The sequence below is a fragment of the Tursiops truncatus genome, chromosome 21 (genome assembly GCF_011762595.2).
Source record: "Tursiops truncatus isolate mTurTru1 chromosome 21, mTurTru1.mat.Y, whole genome shotgun sequence".
NCBI classification, from domain to species: Eukaryota; Metazoa; Chordata; class Mammalia; order Artiodactyla; family Delphinidae; genus Tursiops; species Tursiops truncatus.
Genome location: NC_047054.1, coordinates 28,288,332 through 28,312,158, shown reverse-complemented (window position 1 = coordinate 28,312,158; position 23,827 = coordinate 28,288,332). Strand labels below are relative to the sequence as shown.

At 36.1% G+C, this 23,827-nt stretch overlaps 1 protein-coding gene across 1 annotated transcript in view; it reads right to left on the bottom strand.

Annotated features, from left to right (window-relative positions):
• The window catches only part of KCNU1 (potassium calcium-activated channel subfamily U member 1), a 188,971-nt gene that overhangs the window by 90,488 nt on the left and 74,656 nt on the right, over nucleotides 1-23,827 (bottom strand). Inside the window, exons 11-17 of the mRNA XM_073798726.1 lie at nucleotides 22,743-22,913; nucleotides 21,710-21,801; nucleotides 19,128-19,238; nucleotides 7,363-7,468; nucleotides 6,233-6,315; nucleotides 5,082-5,151; nucleotides 1,640-1,792 (exon numbers count right to left, since the gene is read on the bottom strand). Of these exons, the coding sequence (XP_073654827.1) occupies nucleotides 1,640-1,792; nucleotides 5,082-5,151; nucleotides 6,233-6,315; nucleotides 7,363-7,468; nucleotides 19,128-19,238; nucleotides 21,710-21,801; nucleotides 22,743-22,913 (786 nt within the window). The remainder of the gene's footprint in view (nucleotides 1-1,639; nucleotides 1,793-5,081; nucleotides 5,152-6,232; nucleotides 6,316-7,362; nucleotides 7,469-19,127; nucleotides 19,239-21,709; nucleotides 21,802-22,742; nucleotides 22,914-23,827) is intronic.

Here is a 23,827-nt window from a genome sequence, read left to right as displayed (position 1 = left end):
CCACAACAGGGCAGGTTGTACATCTCTTACCTTCTATATTTTCATGAAGGAGACAAAGGTTTCATATAGAGTTCACACTCTATTTTCTCTAGACACAGAGATTAAAAATCACAATCCTCACAACACGTATTGCAGTTATCCTGCACTTTCTAAGCTTACAACACACAGGCAACGTCCTCACAAGCCATTTCCTGGGCTACACACAGTGGCCACTAAGGGAAGGTTAAAGCATGTTCGCTGTATCATCACCAAGGCTCATTCCTACCGCCTGATGGTCGATTTTATTTCTCTGTATATGGCATCTCCTCGCGTTCACAGGGGGAATTACTAGAGAATGCTGTGGTTTCCGGTTAGCATTTTGCTGATCAGAGTATCTCTTGAATCTTATACCTCTTTTGCTTTTCCTTAACAGCACCAAGGAAGGGACCAGAAAAGGTGTACAGATTTTTTTAAATTTATTGGACAAAGGAAATAAAGTGCAAAGAGAAGCCAAGAAGAGGCAAAGGTGGATGCATAATTAAATGGAGAGAAAGGTGTCTCTCTGGAGAGGTTCTGGACAATAGGATACCAGGCCCAGATGAGGGTTAGAACATCTTTCCCAGAGCATTTCACAGAGATGGCATTTGGAAGGCATACTATGTGCTACAGTATTTCATCCCAGTAGTCCATTTAGCCATTTATTTTGTCTCAAACAAAGGTATCAAAGGACCTGATGTAGGGCTTCCCTGGTGGCGCAGTGTTTGAGAGTCCGCCTGCCGATGCAGGGGACACGGGTTCGTGCCCCGGTCCGGGAAGATCCCACATGCCATGGAGCGGCTGGGCTCGTGAGCCATGGCCGCTGGGCCTGCACGTCCGGAGCCTGTGCTCCGCAACGGGAGAGGCCACAACAGTGAGAGGCCCGCGTAAAAAAAAAAAAAAAAAAAAAAAAGACCTGATGTAGAAGACTGGGAGAAGATATTTAACAGCCAGAGGCACGGGGCATAGTGGTGAGACTGTAAGTCAGACAATTCTACATCTGCTACTTACTAACTTACTATTAGTTAGCGTCCATGACTGGGATACTACCTTGAAATATTGAGGGAAACACAAAATGTACTTAAAATGCATGACACACAGTAGGCATTCAACATGTGGCTACTATTATTATTACTGCATAGAATATCCCAAAATAACCCGGAAAATTAGATTTTAATATTATTTGTATTATTATTTCTCTTTGATGAATATAATTTATTATTATGTCAATTACTTGGTATTTAACATATATTTAAATGTCTGATTTCTCCACTAATAAGATAACCTTTATTTATATTTCTACCTTCCATAACTCAAAGTGCTTCTACATTTATGAATACATTTACTGTCATAACGTCATGGATTGCTGGGAGGAAGCAGGGTTATGATTTCTATTTTGCAGGTAAATATTCTTAGGCAACAATAAGATAAACAACTTCTTCAAGGTCAGTGTGGTACTTGGGACTTCAATCTAGATGTCTCAATCCCTTCCCAGCTCAAGTAGAAGTCAAATCTCATTTCTTGGGGCCTTCTTGCTTCCCTCAATTTTTATTTTCTATTCCTGATATTAATTTATGAGGACATGGGGATAGAGCCAAGATTCAACATCAGTTTCCAAGGTTACCTTCTTGTTTTGCTCAATAAATAGAGATGTTAGAAAGGTACACAAGCCTGGCACCAAACAGCCTTGGGCGATAAATCCGAGCTTTAATTCAGCAAAGCAGATGATGTTGTCTCCAGTATTCCAGTTCCAGCTGGGGATCTTTGGCAGAAAAACCTGTTTCATGGTAGAAAGTATCAGAAACAGACTTGTGGATACAGAGAACAAACTAGTGGTTACCAGTGAGAAGAGGGAAAGAGGGAGGGGCAAGACAGGGGAAGGGGATTAGGAGATACAAACTACTATGTATAAAGTAAATAAGCAACAAGGACATAATGTACAGCACAGGGAAATATAGACATTATTTTGTAATAACTTAAATGCAGTGTAATCTATAAAAATATTGAATCACAACGTTGTACACCTGAAACTAATACGATATTGTAAATCAACTGTACTTCAGTAAAAGAAAAGAAAGTCAAATATTAGAAAGAAATATACCTCAAGAAAGTTCCCCGAATTTGCAATCATTTTGTTCGCTTGTTTTATGTTTTTGAAATATAATTAACGTATAAAATTATATTAGTTTCAGGTGTACAACGTTCAATATTTGTATATATTGTCAAAGGATGACCACAATAAGTCCAGTTAACATCCATCACTACTGTAATTACAAGGTATTTTCTCTTGTGATGGGAACTTCGAAATTCTATTCCCTTAGCAACATTTAAATATAAAATAAAGTATTATTAACTACAGTCACCATGACTCTTTTATACTAGAAATTTATACCTTTTGTTCCTGTTCCCCCATTTTGCCCACCCCCACCTCTGGCAACCACCAACCTGTTCTGTGAATCTATGAGCTCAGGGTTTCTTTTTTGCTGTTATTCAACATATGAATGAGATCACATGGTATTTGTTTTTCTCTGTCTGACTCATTTCACTTAGCATTATGCCCCTGAGGCCCACTCGTGTTGTTGCAAATGGCAAGATTTAGGGTTTTTTTAATACTTTTTGAGAAGACTGTGTATTCTGGTGCTTTTGAATGCAATGTTCTGTATTTGTCTAAGTCATGAGGTATAATATGTTGTCTAAGGCCAATGTTTCCTTATTGATTTTTTTATCTGGATGATCTATCCATTGAAGAAAGTAGGGTATTAAAGTCCCCAACTATTACTGTATTGCTATTTCTCCATTTAGATTTGTTAACATCTGCTTTATAAATTTAGGTCCTCCTATGCTGGTGTCATAAATATTTACAAATGTTATATCCTCTTGTGGGATTGACCCTTTTGATAATGTAATGCCCTTCTTTTTCTCTTACTACAGTCTTTGTTTTAAAGTCTATTTTGTCTGATATAAGTATAGCTTCCCCAGATTTCTTTTGCTTTCCATTGGCATGGAATCTATTTTTCCATCCCCTCACTTTCAGTCTGTGTCCTTATATCTAAGTTTCTTGTAGGCAGCGTATAGATGGGTCTTATTTTTTTTGTCTATTCAGCCACTCTATGTCTTTTGATTAGAAAATTTAGTCCATTTATATTTAAAGTAATTATTGGTAAGTATGTATTTACTGCCATTTGTCAAGTGTTTTCTGAAAGTTTTATAATTCCACTGTTCCTTTCTTCTCCTCTTGCTCTCTTCATCTTTGATTTGATGACTTTCTGTAGCAGTATGCTTAGATTCCTTTCTCTTTATCTTATTTATTATAAATTTTTGCTTTGTGGTTACCATGAACCTTGCATAAAACAACCTACAAGTCTCTTTTAAGTTGATAGTAACTTAAGTTTGATCACATCAAAAGCTCTATATTTTTATCCCCACAACCCAAGTTTTATTTTTGATACTACAATTTACATCTTTTTATTTTATGTATCATTTTACAAATTATTGTAGTTATTTACTACTTTTGTCTTTTAATCTTCATACTAGCTTTGTAAGTGATTAATCTATCACCTTTACAACATTAGAATATTTGGAATTTTACTATATATTTACCTTTACCAATGAGACTTATACTTTCATATGTTTACCTCTTACTAATTACCCCTTTCACTACAGCTTAAAGAAGTTCCTTTAACGTTTCTTGTAAGGTCTGTCTATTGGTGATGAACTCTTTTAACTTTTGCTTGTCTGGAAACCTCTTTATCGTTCCTTTGATTCTGAATGACAACTTTGCTGGGTAAAGTATCCTTGGTTGGCAGTTTTTTTTTTCTTTTTCTTTTAGCACTTTGAATATATTGTGGCACTGCCTTCTGGCCCGCAAAGTTTCTGTTGAAAATCTGCTGATAATCTTATGAGAGTTCCCATATATGTAACAAGTTGTTTTTCTCTTGCTACTTTTAAAATTCTCTCCTTGTCCTCAACTGTTGACACTTTAATTAGAATGTGCTTGATATGGATCTCTTTGGGTTCCTTTTATTTGGAACTTTCTGGGCTTTGTGGATCTGAATATCTGTTTAGGAAAGTTGACAGCCATTATTTCTTCAAGTCAGTTCTCTACCCATTTCTCTCTCCCTTCTCCTTCTGGGACTCCTATAATGTGAATGTTGGTCCACTTGATGTTGACCCATAAGTCCCTTTAAGCTATCTTCACTCTTTTTCATTCTTTTTTCTTTCTGCTGCTCTGATTATGTGAGGTCTACACTCTCTATTCTATCTTCAGGTTTGCTGATCCTTTCTTCTGCTTCCTCTGGTCTGCTGTTGAACCTCTCTATTATGTTTTTTTTGCAGGTCAGTTATTGTATTCCTCAGCACTGTAACTTCTATTTGGTACTTTTTAATATTTTCTATCTCTCTGTTGAAATTTTCACTTTGTTCATCCATTCTTCTCCTGCTCAGTGAGCATCTTTATGACTGTTACTTTAAACTCTTCATCAGAAAAGTAGCTTATATCCTTTTCATTAAGGTCTTTTTCTGAGGTTTTGTCTTGTTCTTTTGTTTGGAAGATATTCCTCTGTTTCTTCCTTTTATTTGACTCTCTGTGTTGGTTTCTGTGCATTGGACAAAAAAGCCACCTCTCCCTGTCTTGAATGAGTGGACTTGTGTAGTAGATGAGTCTTACTGTTCAACGCTGCCCTAGCCCTTGGTTGTTTCTCAAACCCTTGTCATTGTCCAATCTGCCTACTTTATTTTTAGTGGCTCCCAGTACTTAAGGGTGTGCCAAGACCTGTCCATGGCCCCAAGGGGAGAATCTCAGTCAGCACCTAAATTCAGAATGACTGGACTCCAGACCATCAGGCAATAGCTTTTAAAGTATGTAAACATAACTCTTTCCAAATTTACATTTTTATGTAATTAACAATCTTAATGGGGCTCCAAATTTCACCTGCAACTGGCAAAAGCTTTTTGTGTGTAGACTCATTATAAAATAATAAGTTCATATATTACTTAGATGAACTAAGTTCATTTAGTTCTACAGACTAAAAGGGGAGGAGACTGAACAGGCTATAATGTTACAATACCTTGTTATGGGACTGAAGTATCTGTATGATGACTCTGGTATTAGGGTAATAGTTCTTGATAGAGAGCACCCTACAAAAATAACAAATATGCTCATTAGTGATGTGCCATATCCAATGTCTTTACAATATAATTCAATTCAAAGTTAAGTTGATGTGTGGGTAAGCACAGGAAAAGAGCACATTATAAAGTTCATTGTTATGATCTTCAATAGCACACACATGGAAGAGTGCTATGGTTTCAGTGACTTAGTAAATTAAATCTATGGAAAGGTAAGCTTTTGGTATTAAGAGTGGTCTTCTGGGAGCAATTCCTGAGGAGGAAATAATCAGTTTCATATATTTTAGTCTTCAAACTCAAACACATTAATTACAGAAAAAAACAGACGGAATTGCTATCTATAGCTCAAAGTAGCTAACAGACTCTCTAATCCAACTTTCTTATTTTACAAATTAAGAAACTAAGATCTATCTTATATTTACTGTACGTTACAAGTTCTCAGGCTTCTCTTGCTTTTTGTAGAGTCACCTTCAGCTACGTGTATTTATTTTGCTCTGGGGCCAACAGTTCATCTGGGTTAGGTACAATGGCATTGCCCTCACAATGACAGTTTGAATCTCTTACCACAAATTGAGTTCCTGCTCATAGATAGTTCACAGTTCAAGATGGTAACACTAACCCTAGCCATCTTGAAAATACTGCCAATAGTCAAAAGCACATCACACTGAACCATGCACAATCTTTCACTAGGACTACTGGAGAAAAACCCCAGTAAATAAAGTCTAAGAATAAGGTTCACAAACCACAAATGCCGTCTTTATTTCTGAGGGGCTGTTAGTCAGAATGGTGCTATCCGAACAGTTATCAGTTATTCGTATGCTTGCTTTTTAAATTTAGACAGCTATTATCCCTACGGAACTCCAGCAAAGTAAGTGGAGAAGCACACTGACACACAGTAAACTCTATTTTGATTTCCTTTTTCATACATCTGCAGAGTCTCTGGGGCCAAAAAATAAGGCAGAAACCTGGAATATGATGAACCCTGTGCTGTGATACATGACATCTGTTTAGTCCTATGCATGGGGCTTTATTTTAAAAGAGATAAAAATAAGATCAGCATTGGAGCATGTAAGACACAGTGCCAGCTTCTTACCTCATAATGTTTGAAGTGTCTTCAGCATGTGAATCACTGCACAGAGGGTTGGCTATAATCAGGCATGCTTCTGCAGAGTCCACCTATTCTTCAAGATTAAACAGCAGCCACCTTGTTAATTATATATGGGAAATGCTTACGTGTTCCCCTTTGGGGTTTTCTTATGGTTTCATCATACAATTTCCAAAAAGGAAGAGAGCACACTTGGGAAGGACTTGTGATAAGGATGTCTTTACATCAGAATCACAGTCCAGCAAATGCTGAAAGGGGCTGCATAGACGGACCAGAGTCTCCAACACAGATGTAGATTGCTTTAAAATGGAACAAGTGCATAAGGATATTTTTCCTATGATCCAGAAACGTCAATTTATGACTAGTGATGAGTAATAAGATCTTTTTAAGCAACTCCCTGTATAGTTATTAACCTTTCAGAATAGCAAAAAAATTACTGAAGTGGCTCTTATAACCCCAAGTTGCAGGAAAGAGAAAGATTATACTGTGTTTGTCAATTTTTGCTTCAATTCTTTGTGTTGACTCTATAGATCTCTGCTTTAAAAAACTGAACCTTTTGCTCCATATGATTGTGAGAAACCTAAAACATGAGAGGAAGTTGGCCTTCATCTTAAACGCAAGATGTCTAGAGGGTTGGCTGTTGCTCATCTCTTTTAGTCTCGGCCTAACTGGGATCTCTGCGATTTTCCTTCATGCCTTTCCTATCAGAGGGCATATCAGTGTGTTTAGGAGAAGCCGGTAAAAGCTGACAGACTCCTAGAAATCTGTCATCTGGTAAGAATCCCACTTGGATAGAAAGATCTAACACACTTCTGCTATCCACAACTTTTTCAGATGTCTTAGACTGATAACATAAAACTGTTCTAGATAGAGAATTTAGTGAAATTAAAAAATTTAAATATAAATGTAGGTAAATAGTGAGGTCTGCTTGGTATCTGTCAAGAAGGATTTGGAGGTCAATTACTAACATTTCTTTATGATCAGTTTTTAAAGTTGAAGAAGTTGTATTTCCCCCAATTCAAGAGTCTGGAGTAATCCTTTGGGAAGAGCAATACACACTATTGTCTTAATTGCTGCAGCTTAGGAAAACGACAAGGAGGAAAAGAACTAGATCTCACCGCAACTCGCCTCAGATCCTCCCACTTCAGTGCAGATCCAGAAACGAAAGTTGTATAGGCCATGTAGCACTTAAATATGGTTTCCAATTCCAAAGAAGGAGGAACCCTGGATAAAGAGCATAGTGCCAGGTATGGAAAAAGAAGATTGGCTTTGGTTTAGAGACTGTTACATTATTTAGTGCATTTAATAAAAACTCTAATCTTCTCTTGGAAAACATCCATCCTCCATTATTAATCCACGTGCTTAGGTGATGTGGACACCACTAGCCTAATTCCAGAAATGGGTCTGAAGCTCACGGGCAATCAATCACAGAGACATGAAAAAATACAAATCAGATTAATGCCAAAAAAAGGGGGGAGGGAATTACTAAGAACAAAGAAGTTCAGGACCAATGAAAACATTTCAATTATTCAAAAAGACATAGCATTCTAAAACAACTATGAATTTAATAAAATAGCTTCTAAATATACAAAAAATTTTAACAAGATGAGAGAAATACATGAACCTGCCACTGTAATGACAGATTTCAAAGCATCTCTCTCAATTACTGACAGATCAAGGAGAAAAAATAATCAAGTTTGATATTTATAAATTCTGCAAACAATATTTAAGATATCTAATTTAAATTTTTTTCACCTTTATTGAGGCAAAATTGACAGTTAAAATCGTAAGATATTTAGTGTACAACATGATGATTTGATGTATGTATACATTGTGAAAGGATCCCTCCCATTATTTAATTAACACATCCATCACCTCACATATTTACCTTTTTGGGGGGTGATGACATTTAAATTCTACTCTCCTAGCAAATTTCAGTGATACAATACAGTGTTATCAACTATAGTCACCATGTTTTACGTTAGATCCTTAGACCTTATTCATCTTAAAACTGAAAGTCTGTACTCTTTTTACCAACCTCTCCCTATTTCCCCCAATCCCCAGACCCTGGCAAACCATCTTTCCACTTTCTGTTTCTCTAAGTGTGGCTTTTTAAAAAAATTCCAGATATAAGTGACACCATGCATTTGTCTTTCTCTCTCTGGCTTATTTCACCAGCTTATAATGCCTGCCAGGTTCATCCATGTTGTTGCAAGTGACAGGACTTCCTTCCTTTTTAGGGTTGAATGATATTTCATATCATTCAAATATATATATATATATATATATATATATGTATATATATATATATACATATATATATACACATATATATATATACATATATATATATATATATATATATATATATATATATATATATATATATATATATATATATATATATACACATCTTCTTTATTCATTCATCCATACATGGAAACTTAGGTTGTTTCCATATAATGGCTATTGTGAATAATTCTAATTTTCCTCAACAGCACACAAATATTTACCAAAATGATAATTTACTTGACCAATAAGGAAAGCCTCAACACTGCAAAAAAAAAGCTGCTGTACATATAATGACCTCTGATCACAGTACAATTAAAGTAAAAGTTAATAACAAAAAAATTAAAAAATATTCATCATAGTTGGAAATTTTGAAAAACAGACTGCTAAAAATCTCATGAGCTATGAAGAAATTATAATGAAATTTATAAAATTCTTAGGAATTAATTATGTGAAAACACTAAATATCTAAGTCTTTGGATACAATAAAAGCCTGCTTTAGGGGAAAATTACAGCTTTGGACATTAATCTTGGAAGAAACCCAAGAAATAAGAAGAAAAGAGGGCTTCCCTGGTGGCGCAGTGGTTGAGAGTCCGCCTGCCGATGCAGGGGACAAGGGTTTGTGCCCCAGTCCGGGAAGATCCCACATGCCGCGGAGCGGCTGGGCCCGTGAGCCATGGCCCCTGAGCCTGCGCGTCCGGAGCCTGTGCTCCGCAACGGGAGAGGCCACAACAGTAAGAGGCCCGCGTACCGCAAAAAAAAAAAAAAAAAAAAAAAAAATGAAGAAAAGAGACAATAAACACAAGAGTGCAAACAGTGAAATAGAAAAGAAAAATAAAAGAGAGAAGATGAACAAAGACAAAGGCTGGTTCTTTGAGAAAAAAATCACTCATATAATAGGCAAAGCTGTAGTAAAATTGATGGAGAAAAAGAGAAGACAAAAATGACTCATAATATTGAAAGAAGATAAAAATACCTACAGGCAAAGTAGAGATTAAAAATAATAATCAAAGAATACATCAACCAACCAAATGCGACAGCTTTTAAAACTCAGACAAAATAGACAAATTACTAAAAATAGATCTTACCAGAACTAACTCTAGAAGACTATTAAAGGAAATGAAGTTTAGTTTAAAATCTCTCAAAACTAAACAAAAACGAACAAAACACATACAGAGACCCACACACTAAACACAATTTTTAAAACCACCAGTTCTAAATGGTTTAGCAGGCAACTTCTACCACACTTTAAAGCAACAAATAATCCCATTTTTATACAAAGTCTTTCAAACACCTTAAAAATAGAGAATGGTCCCCAACAAATACTACAAAGCCAAAATAACCCTTATAGCAAAACTATTAATTTAATTCATCACATTAACAAATTAAAAATTACACAGCCACCTCAGATGCACAAAAAAAGTTGATTAAAATATCTTTTCACAGTTAAGAAATAAAACTCATGGTATATTAGGAAGAGAAAAGAATATCATTAACCAAATAAAGAGTATCTTTAAAATAAAAAGGATGGCCTTAGTGGGAAAATATTAGAAAAGTTTTCTTTAAAATGAGAAATGAAGAAGAGATACAACTATTGCTTTTTTCTCAACATTATATTTGATGTCTTAGCAAGAGCAATAAGAAAATAAAGATACACTGTACACATAAGGGTTAGAAAGGAAGAAATAAACTCTCTTTATCTGAACTAATATGATTATTTACATAAAAACCCCTAAACACTACAGAAAAATAAATAGAGGCTAATTTAACCATATGGATGAATGGAAGATTAATACACAAAGGTCAATTCTAGTTTTTCATACCAAAAGCAAACAAGTAGAAAATACAATAAGACATTATTTCAAATATATCAGAAAATATCAAGTACTTATAAATATATATGTCACATATATTTATTACATATATACATATGTAAAATTACATAATATATAATAAACAGCAAGCCTGGGAAATTATACAATATTATTGAGACACTAAATGAGATCTAAATAAGTAGACAACCATAGTATAGTCAGAGTCAGAAAGAATTTGTAACACAAAGAATCAATTTTAAACCAAACTTTCAATTAGATTCCTCCCATCAATTTCCACAGGGTTTTTCATAGTTCATGATAAAATGATTATAAAATTGATATGAAAGATAAAGGGCCAAGAAGAGCTTGTCAACTATTGGAAAAAGAAGAGCAAGGAGGGAAAACCTGCCCTAAGATGTATAAGGATTAATTATGAATCTTTAGCAATTAAAAAAGCATAGTATTAATGCAGTAAGAGATAAACTGATTAAAAAAAACACAGAATAGACCTATTTATACTGGTAGCATGTCAGATCAGTGAGGGGAAAAGGGTTTATTCAATAACTAGCATTGATAAAATGGTTATCTATGGAAGAAGCTGAAGTTTTATTCATGCGTCACGCCATAAAAAAACAAATTCCAGTATAATTAGAGATTTAAACATCAACAAAAATTAAAAATTCTTAATAGGAAATGTAATTAAATATCTTTAAAATACTGGGATATGGAAAAATTCCTAAACAAAAACCAAAAAAAATCATTAAATACAATTGAAATGATTGAAAATTTGAACTATAATAATATTAAAAACTTTTGAATATCAAAATACTTCTCATACTCAGTGAAAAGACAAGTTATAAACTGGAAAAATATAGTTACAATTCAGATCACTGATGAACAGTTCGTGTCAAGAATACATTAAGCACTCCTAGAAATTAAATAAGAAAAGCCCCACAAACAATCCAACAGAAAAACAGGTAAAATGCATGAGTAGGCTTTTCACGGAAAGAGGAAACATGCATGGCTAATAAACATGAAGAGAAGCTCCATACTTAGTGATAAGAGGCTTACAAATCAAAACCACGATGAGATTCCACTTTACACTGATTCCACTGCAAAGATTAACAAGTATGACCACGCCAGTTGTTAGAAAGAATGCAGATGTACAACTACACAAAGTCCCTTACAGATTGCTGATAAGCTTGAAAAATGGTGCAACCACTAGTAAAAAATGATACTATCTCGTAAAAATGAACATTCACATTCTTCACACCATTAAACCACCCTCCCCCCACACACACATACACAGACACTCTTGCACAGGTCCACTAAGAGCCATACATAAGCCATGTTAATAATAAAATTATTTCCAATAGAAAAATCTAGAAACAATGCAAATCACACCAAGAGTGGATAAATAAACTAAGGTTTACTCTGTCAATGAAATATCATATAACAGTAAACAATTAACTACAGCAACACTCAGAAAAATGAGTGTATCTTAGAAATATAAAATGAGGAAAATCTAAGTACCACAAGATTCCACTGGTGTGACCTTCCTTCTGTAAAGTTAAACACAGATAAACATTTTAAGACTGTACATAATTGCAATAAAACTATAGGAGAGATAAAGAATGATGATGATGTACAAAACAACTGAGAGCAGTATGAAATGTGGGTAGGATCATATAGTTAGATACGGGTTCTGTCCTAAATTTTGTCTTGATGGTGAGTTCATGTACTGGTACTTAGAGCATTATTAAAAACAGCTACTTACAAAAACAAACAACCAAAATGTGCTTATGTATAAGTCAAGTACAGAGGTTGTTGTAAGAATTACGATAAATCCAATTCTAATTTCCCAACACTAAAGAAGAAAACTAAATTTAGTTATGTCATCCCTCTGCTGAAAATCCTCCAAGAATTCAGGACTGACTTGGAGAAAAGGCAACTTCCTTAAAGCCAAATCCTTATAATAGACTATACAATACTTTTGTTATCTGGCCCACTATCAACTGCAATATTTGGAAATTCTCTGAATTTGTCAATCCTCTTGAGTAAAACTTCCCCTATTCCCTTAAAACATATGTGAACAAGTGAGAGCTTTGCATGTTTTCATATATTAAACATCACTAGAGGCTGGGGCCTTTGTTTTCAGGCATAGTAAACTAGATAATTTCAGCCAAACTTCTACTAAGGATATATAAAAATGCTGGATGAAATATAAAAATATCTAATAAATCATGAAAGATATAACCAGACCGTGAAGAATTTCCAGGCCAAAATCTAGAAGAAATCAAGGTCTTAGAGGTTAAGTCCAGTCCTCCCACCCCGCAAAGCATTTAGTAACTCAGAAGATACAGCTACCAAACTGAGCTAACATTCTGGTGATGTCATAGGGTAAGTGGTCCAAAAACTTCCAGCTCCCCTGACACACAAAATGAAGACTTTAGTAACTTCTCCAAATTTTAACCTGGCATAACAAAGGTATGCAGGCATAGAAGAAGTGTAAAATTGAATAAATTAGTTTTCAGATGTACTTTCATTCTGAGTTTGTCACCTGGGTAGTACAGTGAACATCGAGCATTGAATTTGGATTTACGTGGTCCTAAGGCACAAGTGCCCCATTGTACTTGGAAGAAGTAAATAAATATCCTCTCTGGGGGCTTCCCTAGTGGTGCAGTGGTTGAGAATCTGCCTGCCAATGCAGGGGACATGGGTTCGAGCCCTGGTCTGGGAAGATCCCACATGCCGTGGAGCAACTAGGCCCGTGAGCCACAATTACTGAGCCTGCACGTCTGGAGCCTGTGCTCCACAACAAGAGAGGCCGCAATAGTGAGAGGCCTGCGCACCGTGATGAAGAGTGGCCCCCGCTTGCCACAACGGGGCAAGAGAAAGCCCTCGCACAGAAACAAAGACCCAACACAGCCATAAATAAATAAATAAAATTAAAAAATAAGTCCTCTCTGGAAGAATGTAATATTTTTCTAGGCAACAAGTTATTTCCATAAATATTTTTTAATAGAAGAATAAGCACATAATCTAAGACAAAAAAGCACACAAAGAAAAGAAGATACTATGTGTAACAACCAGTGGAAACAACAGACAAGAAAAACCAAGGACTTAAGACATTGAATAACTGGACACAAACTACAACATAATTATGTTTATTTTATTGAAATAAATAAAAGGTAACCTTGGAAACACAAGAAACTATGAAAACAGAGAATATCTGATAAAGAACCAAATATAAATTCTGGAACTGAAAAATACAATAACTCAAATTAAAAACTCAATGAATTGAGTTTGTAAATAGATTAAACACAGATAAAGAGAGAAGTAGGAACCTGGAAGGTAGTTCAGAATAAAGTATCCAGAATGTAATACAGAGATACAAAAAAGAGGAGAAATACAAAACAGAGGGTAAGAAATATATTTGGCACAGTAAAAAAAGGACTAACATAATTGAATTCCCAGAAAAGGAGGAGAAAGAACATAGTGACAAGGGCAATATATGAAGAAATAATTGAGAATCTTCCAGAAATGGTGGAAAACACCAAGCCGGAGACTCAGGAAGACTCATGAATACTAAGCACAATAAATTATCAGAAATTCAAAACTACACACATCATAGTAAATGTATAACATACTTTCACATTAAGTACAACACATAATTTTTTAAGAAGATAATTCATTAAAGAAGATAGTTTAACAGACTTTTTAATAGCGACAACAAAAGCCAGAAATCAACAGAATAATACTTTCACGGTTCTTAAGGATAAAATGTGGCAGCTTATAACTCTATATCCATAAAATTATCTTTCAAGAATAAAAAGAAAATAAAGATGTCTTTACGTTAAAAAAAAAAGAGCTTGTCACTGGCAGATCTGCACTTAATTTAGGATAAAAATGGGCAAAAAGAAGCATAATAGAAAATAATAGGAAGAAGAATATGTATATATTAAATCACCTTACTGTATACCAGAAACTAACACGACGTCGTAAATCAACTACATTCCAATTTAAAAAATGGGCAAGATAACAGCCATTTCATAAGAGGGAACCCAAATGGCTTATATATATGAATATATGCTTGGCCTCATTACTAATCAGAAAAATGAGACCATAAACCACAATAAGATACACTGTCTTGCAAAACATTATCCCAAAGAACGGCTAAAACTAAAAAGACTGATGTTTCTAAGTGTTAGGTAGGATGGGAAGCTACATTTCCAAGCGGTAGTAAGGCTGTATATGGTGAAAGGAGCTCTCAGGGCTGCTGGTGGAAGTGCAGACCAGAAAAAAACATTTTGAATGACTGACAGTTCTGTTACAGGAAGATTTCCTACCCTGCAATTTAATGCCTGGGGACCAGGACACATATATAAGAATTTTCAAAGCAACATTCTTCATAATAGACAAAATTGAGGAGAAATGTCAACCAACAGTAGAATGGATTAAGAAAAATTGTGGTGTATTCATATAATGGAATGCTCTACTACACAGCAATGAAAATGAATAGGTACAGCTACATCCAGCTGCAACAAGGATGAATCTTACAAACGCATTATTGAGGTAAATAAATTTATATTCCATTTATGTGAGTTTAAAAACAGGAAAAACTTTAATATTCTAAATAAACATAGGAGATAGGATAATTAATAAATGTCAGATATAAAGTCAAAATCATAATTATCTGTAGGGATGAAAGATTGGGTTATTATTGGGGAGGGTTTTCCTGGGGTGCTGGCAATAGAATATATCTTGATTTGGGTGGTAGTTACATGGGTGTTCACTTCATAGTAATTCATTTTAATGTGTATTGTAATTCTATGTAATTTTCTTTCTGAGTTATAATTTGGGATAAAGAGTTTTAAACATGCTGCTTAATTATTACCTTGCTATTTTAAAAATAAATGTAAGTTCTAAGATATTTTTTCTACGCTCCAGTGACTCCTGTGCAACTCTTGGGAATTTTTCACTCAACTTTTGTTCTTGTGAGATTATTTAATGTTGAAAAAGTTAGAAAATATTTATTGCTATGCATGTGATATATCTACTGGAAAATATTTAATGATAGACATATAAAAAGGAGGCGATCATTAAGTACCAGAAAAAAATGTGAGGAAATGTACTGTTATCAAAGACCAACATTTATCAGCCATAATGATATAAACACTGTCGCTGTAATTACAAATTAGAAGATAACTATAATGGAACAACTGAAGAAGGGAAAGTGGTGCAGAGGGATGAATAATATACATCTGCAAAATATCAGGTGATGAATAAATACTGTGTACAACTGAGGAGTCAAAAGAGTGATAAAACAGATTTAAACTTAGAAGAAATAGTTATCTCTGAGCAGTAAGACTGGAAAAATAGGAAGGGGTTAAATATTTGGTGATAAGTATTTTGCGATTTGATGTATAAGTTATGTTCCTATATTACTTTCTGGAATAGTACTATCTTCTGGATTCCTACATGGATCTGCCCCATCCCTCAACAACTGCTGAATTAGGTGACCCCTACATCAGCGGTCCCCAACCTTTTTGGCACCAGGGACCGGTTTCATGGAAGACAATTTTTCCATGGATGGGAGGTGGGGCGGTGGATGGTTCAGGCGGTAATGTGAGCGATGGGGAGCGGCAGATGAAGCTTCGCTGGCTCGCCTGCCACTCACCTCCTGCTGTGCGGCCCAGTTCCTAACAGGCTGCGGACAGGTGGGTTCAGGACCCCTGCCTTACATGTTATGACAACGTGCCTGTGTGTACATGATTTTCATTTATCCTGATCAGCATTATTGCACCTTTCCAATCTGAGAACTGATATCTTTTTTCAACTCTAGAAAGTTTTCATCTTTTCATTTGATTGTGAAAAACTGCACATATACAAAGTGTATAGGATGCATGCATTCAATATAAAGAATAATAAATCAATATTTATGTACCCACTCAGGCACAATAACAATACAAATTACTCAAGGAAATAAATATCTCATCATTATTCACTGTTGTATACTCTCTAAGCCTAGTTATCTGGTCTTCTGGATGTTTTGAGAGCTATAAAATATCAAATTTTTTTTCTGTTAAGTTAGCCATAGTTAGTTTTTGTTGAATGCTACTAGTTATCCTGAATTATAGAAACATAAATTAATATTTTACCTTTATGACATTTTATAATATAATATCTTGGATATTGTTTTGCTTTAAATAATAAGTAACCAAAGAAAGAAAAGTATCAATTTCTATATCAGTTACCTAGGTTTGCACAAAATCTGGCACAATCTTTGTGGCTTAAAATAATGAGTTATTATTTCTTGAAATTCTTTGTTTTGAGTGGGCTCAGCTGCGTGAGTCTTCTGCTCCATGCAGTTTTGCTGGAGACATGACTCTGTTTAGCTGAGAGCTCTAGTGGGCTAGAACCTCTGAGATGGCATCACTTACAGGTCTGTTGCCTCAGCTGGGCTTCTGGAGGAGCTGGCAGCTGGATGGGCCTCCTACCCCTGGAGGAGGAGGTGAACTTCTTACATAGTGGTCCAGGGTTTCAAGACACTGAGCGCAGAAGGTGATAGGCTCTTTATGGGTTGGTCCTTTAACTGGCTCAGTCATTTACACATGTTTCATTGGTTAAAATGAGTCAAAAGGCCAGCCCACATCAATAGAAGGGAAGCTAGAAGACTCCACATTTGATGGGAGGAGAAGAATATGTGTAAACATTTGGGAGGGGTTTCTGGTAGCCATCTTTTAAAAAACAATCTACCACAGTCTCCCCTCTGCTGAATTCTATTTCTCAAGTTAAGTCAAAGGCCAGCACAGGTTTATTGAGAGGAGCAGCATGAACGTACAGTAAGGAAAGGTAATGTGAACCTCTGCACCAAAGGAAAATCCACCACCATCACAGACTGTGGTAATTGCTTTAAAGCAAATAAATGGAGTGATGAGACAGGAGGATTAGAAGACGTTAATTTAGATAAGTTGGCCAGGGAAGGACTCTGAGTGCTGGGAGATGAAAATAAATCGGTCACATACAGCTGAAGAGCTTCTGAGCAGAAAGAACAGATCAATAAAGTAGCCTTTACAGAAGTTCAGGAGAGACAAGATAGGAACTTTGAATACGGTTGTGAGAGTGGAGACAAAATGGTAGAATTAGGATTTATGTAGGAGATGCAACTGATGATGAACGTGTACACAGGGTTTGAGGGAGACAGTAAAGTCAAAGACAACGCCTAGTTTTCTGTTTTAAGGAGCGGCATTGATGAGGTCCCACTTGCTGAGACAGGAAAAGCTGTTTCCTTTCCTTCTTGTTTTTTAATTTTAAATTTTTTAATTTGCCTTGTGAGATGGAAAAGTTGGACATTAAATCATGAGTTTACTTTTGAAAATGTTGAGTCTGAGGGGCCTTTGAAACACTGGGGTGGAAATACCCAGTGAGCAATTAGTTGTGTGACTATGAAGCCACAGGGAATGTCTAGTGGGGGACGTCAATTTTAGAGTCTTCAGAGTATAGGTGTAACTGACAGAATTCTACATAGACACTTCCAACATTTTGTACCATTTAAGAAATTTCATTCATTAACTTGACGAATACCTACAATAACCTACATTAGTCTATGAAAATACATCAGCAGATAAAAGAAGTTACTTTCCACACATTTAATGACTTCCTCTCTGTCTCAGCTGGGTTACAATCATTAGCCTCTTATCACTGGTTTTAGCACTTTGGTTTTTTTTTGTTTTGTTTTGTTTTTTTACTATTTTTTAAGTAAGGATTCAAGTAATACACAAATTATTGAAAAGACAGGCATGACAATGATCCTGAAGCAGAACTCTTGGCTGTCTGTCAACAGCACCATAAAGAAATTCAAAATGCTTACTGGTTATCTCACACCTGAGAGCCCAAGGTAACGGTGGGTTGAAGGTGTCAGATGTAAAGAGAGTACAGTGTTCAACTATGAAATGCGTGAAGGCCGAGGTGATCTGATAGGCAATCCTGGATAAAATCAAAATGTCATTTCATATCTGGGTGACTTATTTAGTGAGTGATGTCTGGATAATGGATAGACCATTTGGAAAAAAATAAAGAAGTTAGTTCCCTACACATTACACAAAGTCACTTCCAGAGAGCTTAAATATAAAACATTTCAATATGAAAAACTAAAAATGCTAGAGCGATAGTTACTTAATTCTAGGACAGAAGGGTCTAAGCATGTCAGAAAAGCAGAAAGCCAAAAGGAAAGAGTTAATGGATTAGAGTCCATGTAAACCGGATGCTTCTGTATTCGATGTACAACAAAAGCACGCATAAAAATTAAAAAGCAAAGGGAGAGGAAAAAATATTTACAGCATATGACACAAAGCAGCTAATATAAAAATATAATGAGGCTTAAAAGTCAGCAAAGTAACAGAGGACCCTCTTCATAGAAAAGAGGATAAAAGAAATGAAGAGCCATTTCAAAAAACCCACAAACCATCAAAACACACAAAAATTGCTCAATCTCACTAGGAACCAAAATAGTAAAACAGAACAGTTAGAAACCATGTTGCCTACTTAAAACTCTTTTTGTATTAAATAGGCATTTCCCAGTGTTTCACTGGGAAAAACACCTGGCAAGATATATTTTCAGAGGTTAACTCTGGTCATGAACTGCTCTTTCCTTACTTATTGCTTACTATTATTTCCGAATTTTAAAAATTAATAACGCAAGGACAATTTTCTTCCATTACAAATATTCACACATACTTCAAGTATTCCCTGCCCACGGGTCACACAGATATACTTACTCTCCCAGGAAAACAATCTCAGTATTGATCTCCCCTGCCTTATGGCGGAGGAAATTCCTCAGGAAAGCCGTCACACTGTCCACAGTGATGTTTCCACAGACCACAATGAACCTAGAAAGTGAAAACATGGGAGGTGGTTCATCCCAGGAACAGAAGTATTTTCCTGTCTAGATTTAGAGATGGACAATTAGCTTAAACTTAGTCTGAAATAAAAGTTGGTGTTTGATACCTCATTGTAGTTTTGATTTGCATTTCTCGAATGATTAGTGATGTTGAGCATTTTTTCATGTGTTTGTTGGCAATCTGTATCGTCTTTGGAGAAATGTCTATTTAGGTCTTCTGCCCACTTTTGGATTGGGTTGTTTGTGTTTTTGATATTGAGCTGCATGAGCTGCTTGTATATTTTGGAGATTAATCCTCTGTCAGTTGCTTCGTTTGCAAATATTTTCTCCCATTCTGAGGGTTGTCTTTTCGTCTTGTTTACAGTTTCCTTTGCTGTGCAAAAGCTTTAAAGTTTCATTACGTCTCATTTGTTTATTTTTGTTTTTATTTCCATTTCTCTAGGAAGTGGGTCAAAAGGGATCTTGCTGTGATTTATGTCATAGAGTGTTCTGCCTATGTTTTCCTCTAAGAGTTTTATAGTGTCTGGCCTTACATTTAGGTCTTTAATCCATTTTGAGTTTACTTTTGTGTATGGTGTTAGGAAGTGTGTAAGTCAGAAAGAGAAAAACAAATACTGTATGCTAACACATATATATGGAATCTAAAAAAAAAAAAAAAAGGTCATGGAGAACCTAGGGGCAGGACAGGAATAAAGATGCTGATGTAGAGAATGGATTTGAGGACATGGGGAGGGGGAGGGGTAAGCTGGGACGAAGTGAGAGAGTGGCATGGACATATATACACTACCAAATGTAAAATAGCTAGCTAGTGGGAAGCAGCTGCATAGCACAGGGAGATCAGCTCAGTACTTTGCAACGACCTAGAGGGGTGGGATAAGGAGGCTGGGAGGGAGACACAGAGAGAGGGGATATAGGGATATATGTATGCATATAGCTGATTCACTTTGTTATACAGCAGAAACTAACACAACATTGTAAAGCAATTATAATCCCATAAAGATGTTAAGAAAAAAAAGTTCCACCTAGATTTTAAACTTAGAAACACCAAGGACTGCATCTCCAGTATACAAAAGGAGCATAAGATTTCTGTAGGGAATGATTCCACACATTTGAATTACACATAGCTTTTCAGGCATTTAAGGATAACTATCGTAACTGCTAGATTTTTCTCGGTTATTTATAATTTATAATGGAGTTGCACGTGTGTTAATTTCACTTGATTTGCCACTTGACTCCTGATTGGCTGGTGTCATCTTTTTTCAGAGGAACGACCGAGCTCGGAATGGCTCACTGATTTTCCTATAGTCAAATACTATGGCTGAGGCAGCCCCAGAATCTAGGCTATTTTGGTTTATCTTCTGCATCTAAAATTATCTAGTGCTCACAAAAAAAGTGAGTCCAATGGGGAGACATGTAGCACAGGTCCACAAACCTATGCATGTAACTTCTATGGTGAAAAACAGCCGTCAATTTCCTTAGGCTTCATATACATAAAGAAGCTATTTTCCTCCCATTAGTCATGTAAGAAAACGGAAAGTGTAATTTTAGCCTAAGTTAAACTTATATTTTCCAGACCTTATTGGCCTATTTAGCATGTGTGAGATGAACTGGGTTAGACTTTGGCTTATCTAGCTTATTTCACTGTTTTCAATATTTGTTTTTCATTCATTTCATTTTGTTACCTTCCTCTTCATACGCCTGGATCAATGTTGGTTTTTATCCAACTGTGTTAAGACATCACTCCAAAGGAGTTTATCTCCACTGCGCCTCTTTCCTCTACAGCAGGTAAGAGACTAAATAAAAAAGAATCGCTTTGAATTTGAGATTTCCAATTCCTTATCTTCTCCTTAGGTATGAAGAATCATAATGGCAATGGAGGTAACATATATCCACAGAGAAGTAGAGTAAAAACAACTCCAAATCCACTTCGCTCCTGGGAACGAACAGCTGTGGCATGGACAAAACAGGTGATCTGTGAAGGACTGGAGGACAGGCTGAAACCCCTCCTCACGCTAGCAAACCTCTTCCCATGGATGAGCTTGAGGGGAGTTTGGGCTAAGACAACGGAATTGAATTATTTTAAATTCGAACTGTGACTCTAATTGGATCCTAATGTAAAGTTAGCCATGAGTCAACCACATGGTTCAAATGAGTAAGACAATCAGGAATGGATAGAAGAGAACAGTCTGAGATAAGGCATGGACAAATATCGGCACAATCAGCATGTGACGCCGAATGACAACGTATCTGTCATTCTAGTTTATTTAATCCTCTTACGAGCATCTAGAGGGTAGTGCGTATCAGGTAGCAAACATCTTCTCATGGTTTTTATTCCAGCCCTCTTCAGTGAATGAGGACCTTGCCAACTTATCTACCTAGGCCAGGCAATCGTGTTTCAAAAGGGAGAGTGACTTCGTAGAATACCTCAAACTGTAGAAATTATACTTGAAAGCTACTTACTTCTTTCCTTTGACCACTTCATAGGAACTGGTGTATTTCCTCTTGTTACCAAAAAGTTCCACCATTTCAGGGATGCAGTTCGCAAACAGAACCTAAAATGATTGGCAAATAAAACCTGAGGTCTCACTACTTCCAAGGATACTTCAAAATTCCAAGATTACAGAGGAGAAAGCAGGTACGTAAAACTTTCTCTCTTCTAAGAAGGGCATGACTGGGAACTGTGCTTTTAAAGGGAGACCAGTTTTCTTCCTTACTTCAGCCTTTGGATTTGGTTAAAATTTAATAAATTGCTTTTCATCCTTCAAAAAGATGAAAGCAAAGACAAGCAGTAAGGCAACCTCCCCACCCATTTTTTCCTGTCATCACTTCTAACTGCCCTTCTGACTCTTTCACTTGATACTATTTGGGGCTTGGGGAAAAAATAAAGCATATGGGACAGAGTAGGGTTAAGGGAAAATGACAGAAATGAGGGGATGTAACAATGATGTGGACAGGGGGATATCAGAAAGGTAGAGTGGAGAACTCGGAGATGGTTATTAAGGAATTGCCATTAAAGTCACTAAAAGAAAAGGAGGCTTCCTTTGTCCTTGACACACTCCTGAACCAAGCACAGATGTTCACTTATCTGTAGTAAAATGCTGGTTTAGAGAGAGCTTACTCATTTGGGCTGGAAAGAACACAACTTCCTGCAGATCAAATCTCAAATCCCCTTCCTCTTTGGAAGAAAGACTATAATCCGATGGGCAAAAGATGAAGGAAGATGCGGTTGCTCAAATCAATGCAGAGGCTAATTAGGAACGTCTGCTCTCCTTTGTCTACCACCCTCATCCCTGGCAATCGAACAATTACGTCATGTGCTCCAGGGGATGCAGTTTGGAAAATATGGGATTCACATATCTCTTCATTTTCATTTGATACCTGCTCTGAATAATGCAACATTCACTCTCAAACCTATATCACTTTGTTTCTCACCATTAACCAAATGTTTTTCGTTTATGTAGCTATATTCAAAAGACATAAAAATATTCTTTACCAAACTCCCCAGGGTGAAGAACATGATGAAGGTCCGTCCTAGGGATGTCTTGGCTACCACATCTCCAAAGCCGACAGTCGACGTCGTTGCCATGACCAGGTAAATGGACTCAAAATATGAAATATTCTGTGAATTTCTACCTTTGAGCCAGGGATCACCAGAATTTTCCACCTGTCCAAGGAGAGAAGACTTAGGAAAGGTCTCTGAATGGAATCCAAGGACAAGTTTATAAAGAATAAGCACAACTTCCGATTTGTTTCATTTAATTCAATCCAAATGAAAGAGTAAATGATTCCCAGGTCGCTGTGAAGGGTTTGCAAATTGTGGGTAGTAATTGTGAAGTCTTGTTTCCCTTCACGGTGATTACGGCTCAAATCTGAGGGGTGTGTAGCTGGAGCCCACAGTGGAGATGCTCAATGCGGGGAATGGCTGACAACATCTCTTCTCCTGTGGGCACATCCTCCCATCCCGGAGCCACGGGATTCAGAGGCTGTCAGACTGAGCAATTATTATTCACCCTCATTTTACATCACATCAGGATCATCATGAAGGAAAGCAGCACTTAAATGGGCACTTGATCTCAGTGAGCTTAAGCGCATGAACGCTGGAGTCTCAGGAAGAGCAAACAAGCTTTCCAGATTACTTTCCTCCCTCCCTGCAAAAATCTTTTCAGTGATAAAAAGGAAACTCTGAAATAAGCTACAAGGATATACTGTACAATATGGGAAATATAGCCTATATTTTATAGTAACTATAAACAGAGTATAACCTTTAAAAATTGTGAATCACTATATTGTATACCTGTAACATATAATATTGTACATCAACTATACTTCAATTAAAAAAAAAGACAAACTCTGGAAAAATCTTCCTCTGATTTTCCCCCTAAGTCTTCACATTTTAAGAAACCTAGGTTTATCCGATTTTTTTTTTTTACCTTAAACAAAAAGAGTAACTTAGGCAATGGCATGACACTTTATAGAATATATATATAAATTTATACATATATATCATTTGTTATGATATATAACAAACATTAATTATATAGAATATATACAAAATTTCCGTTATGTTTCTGTTTTTAG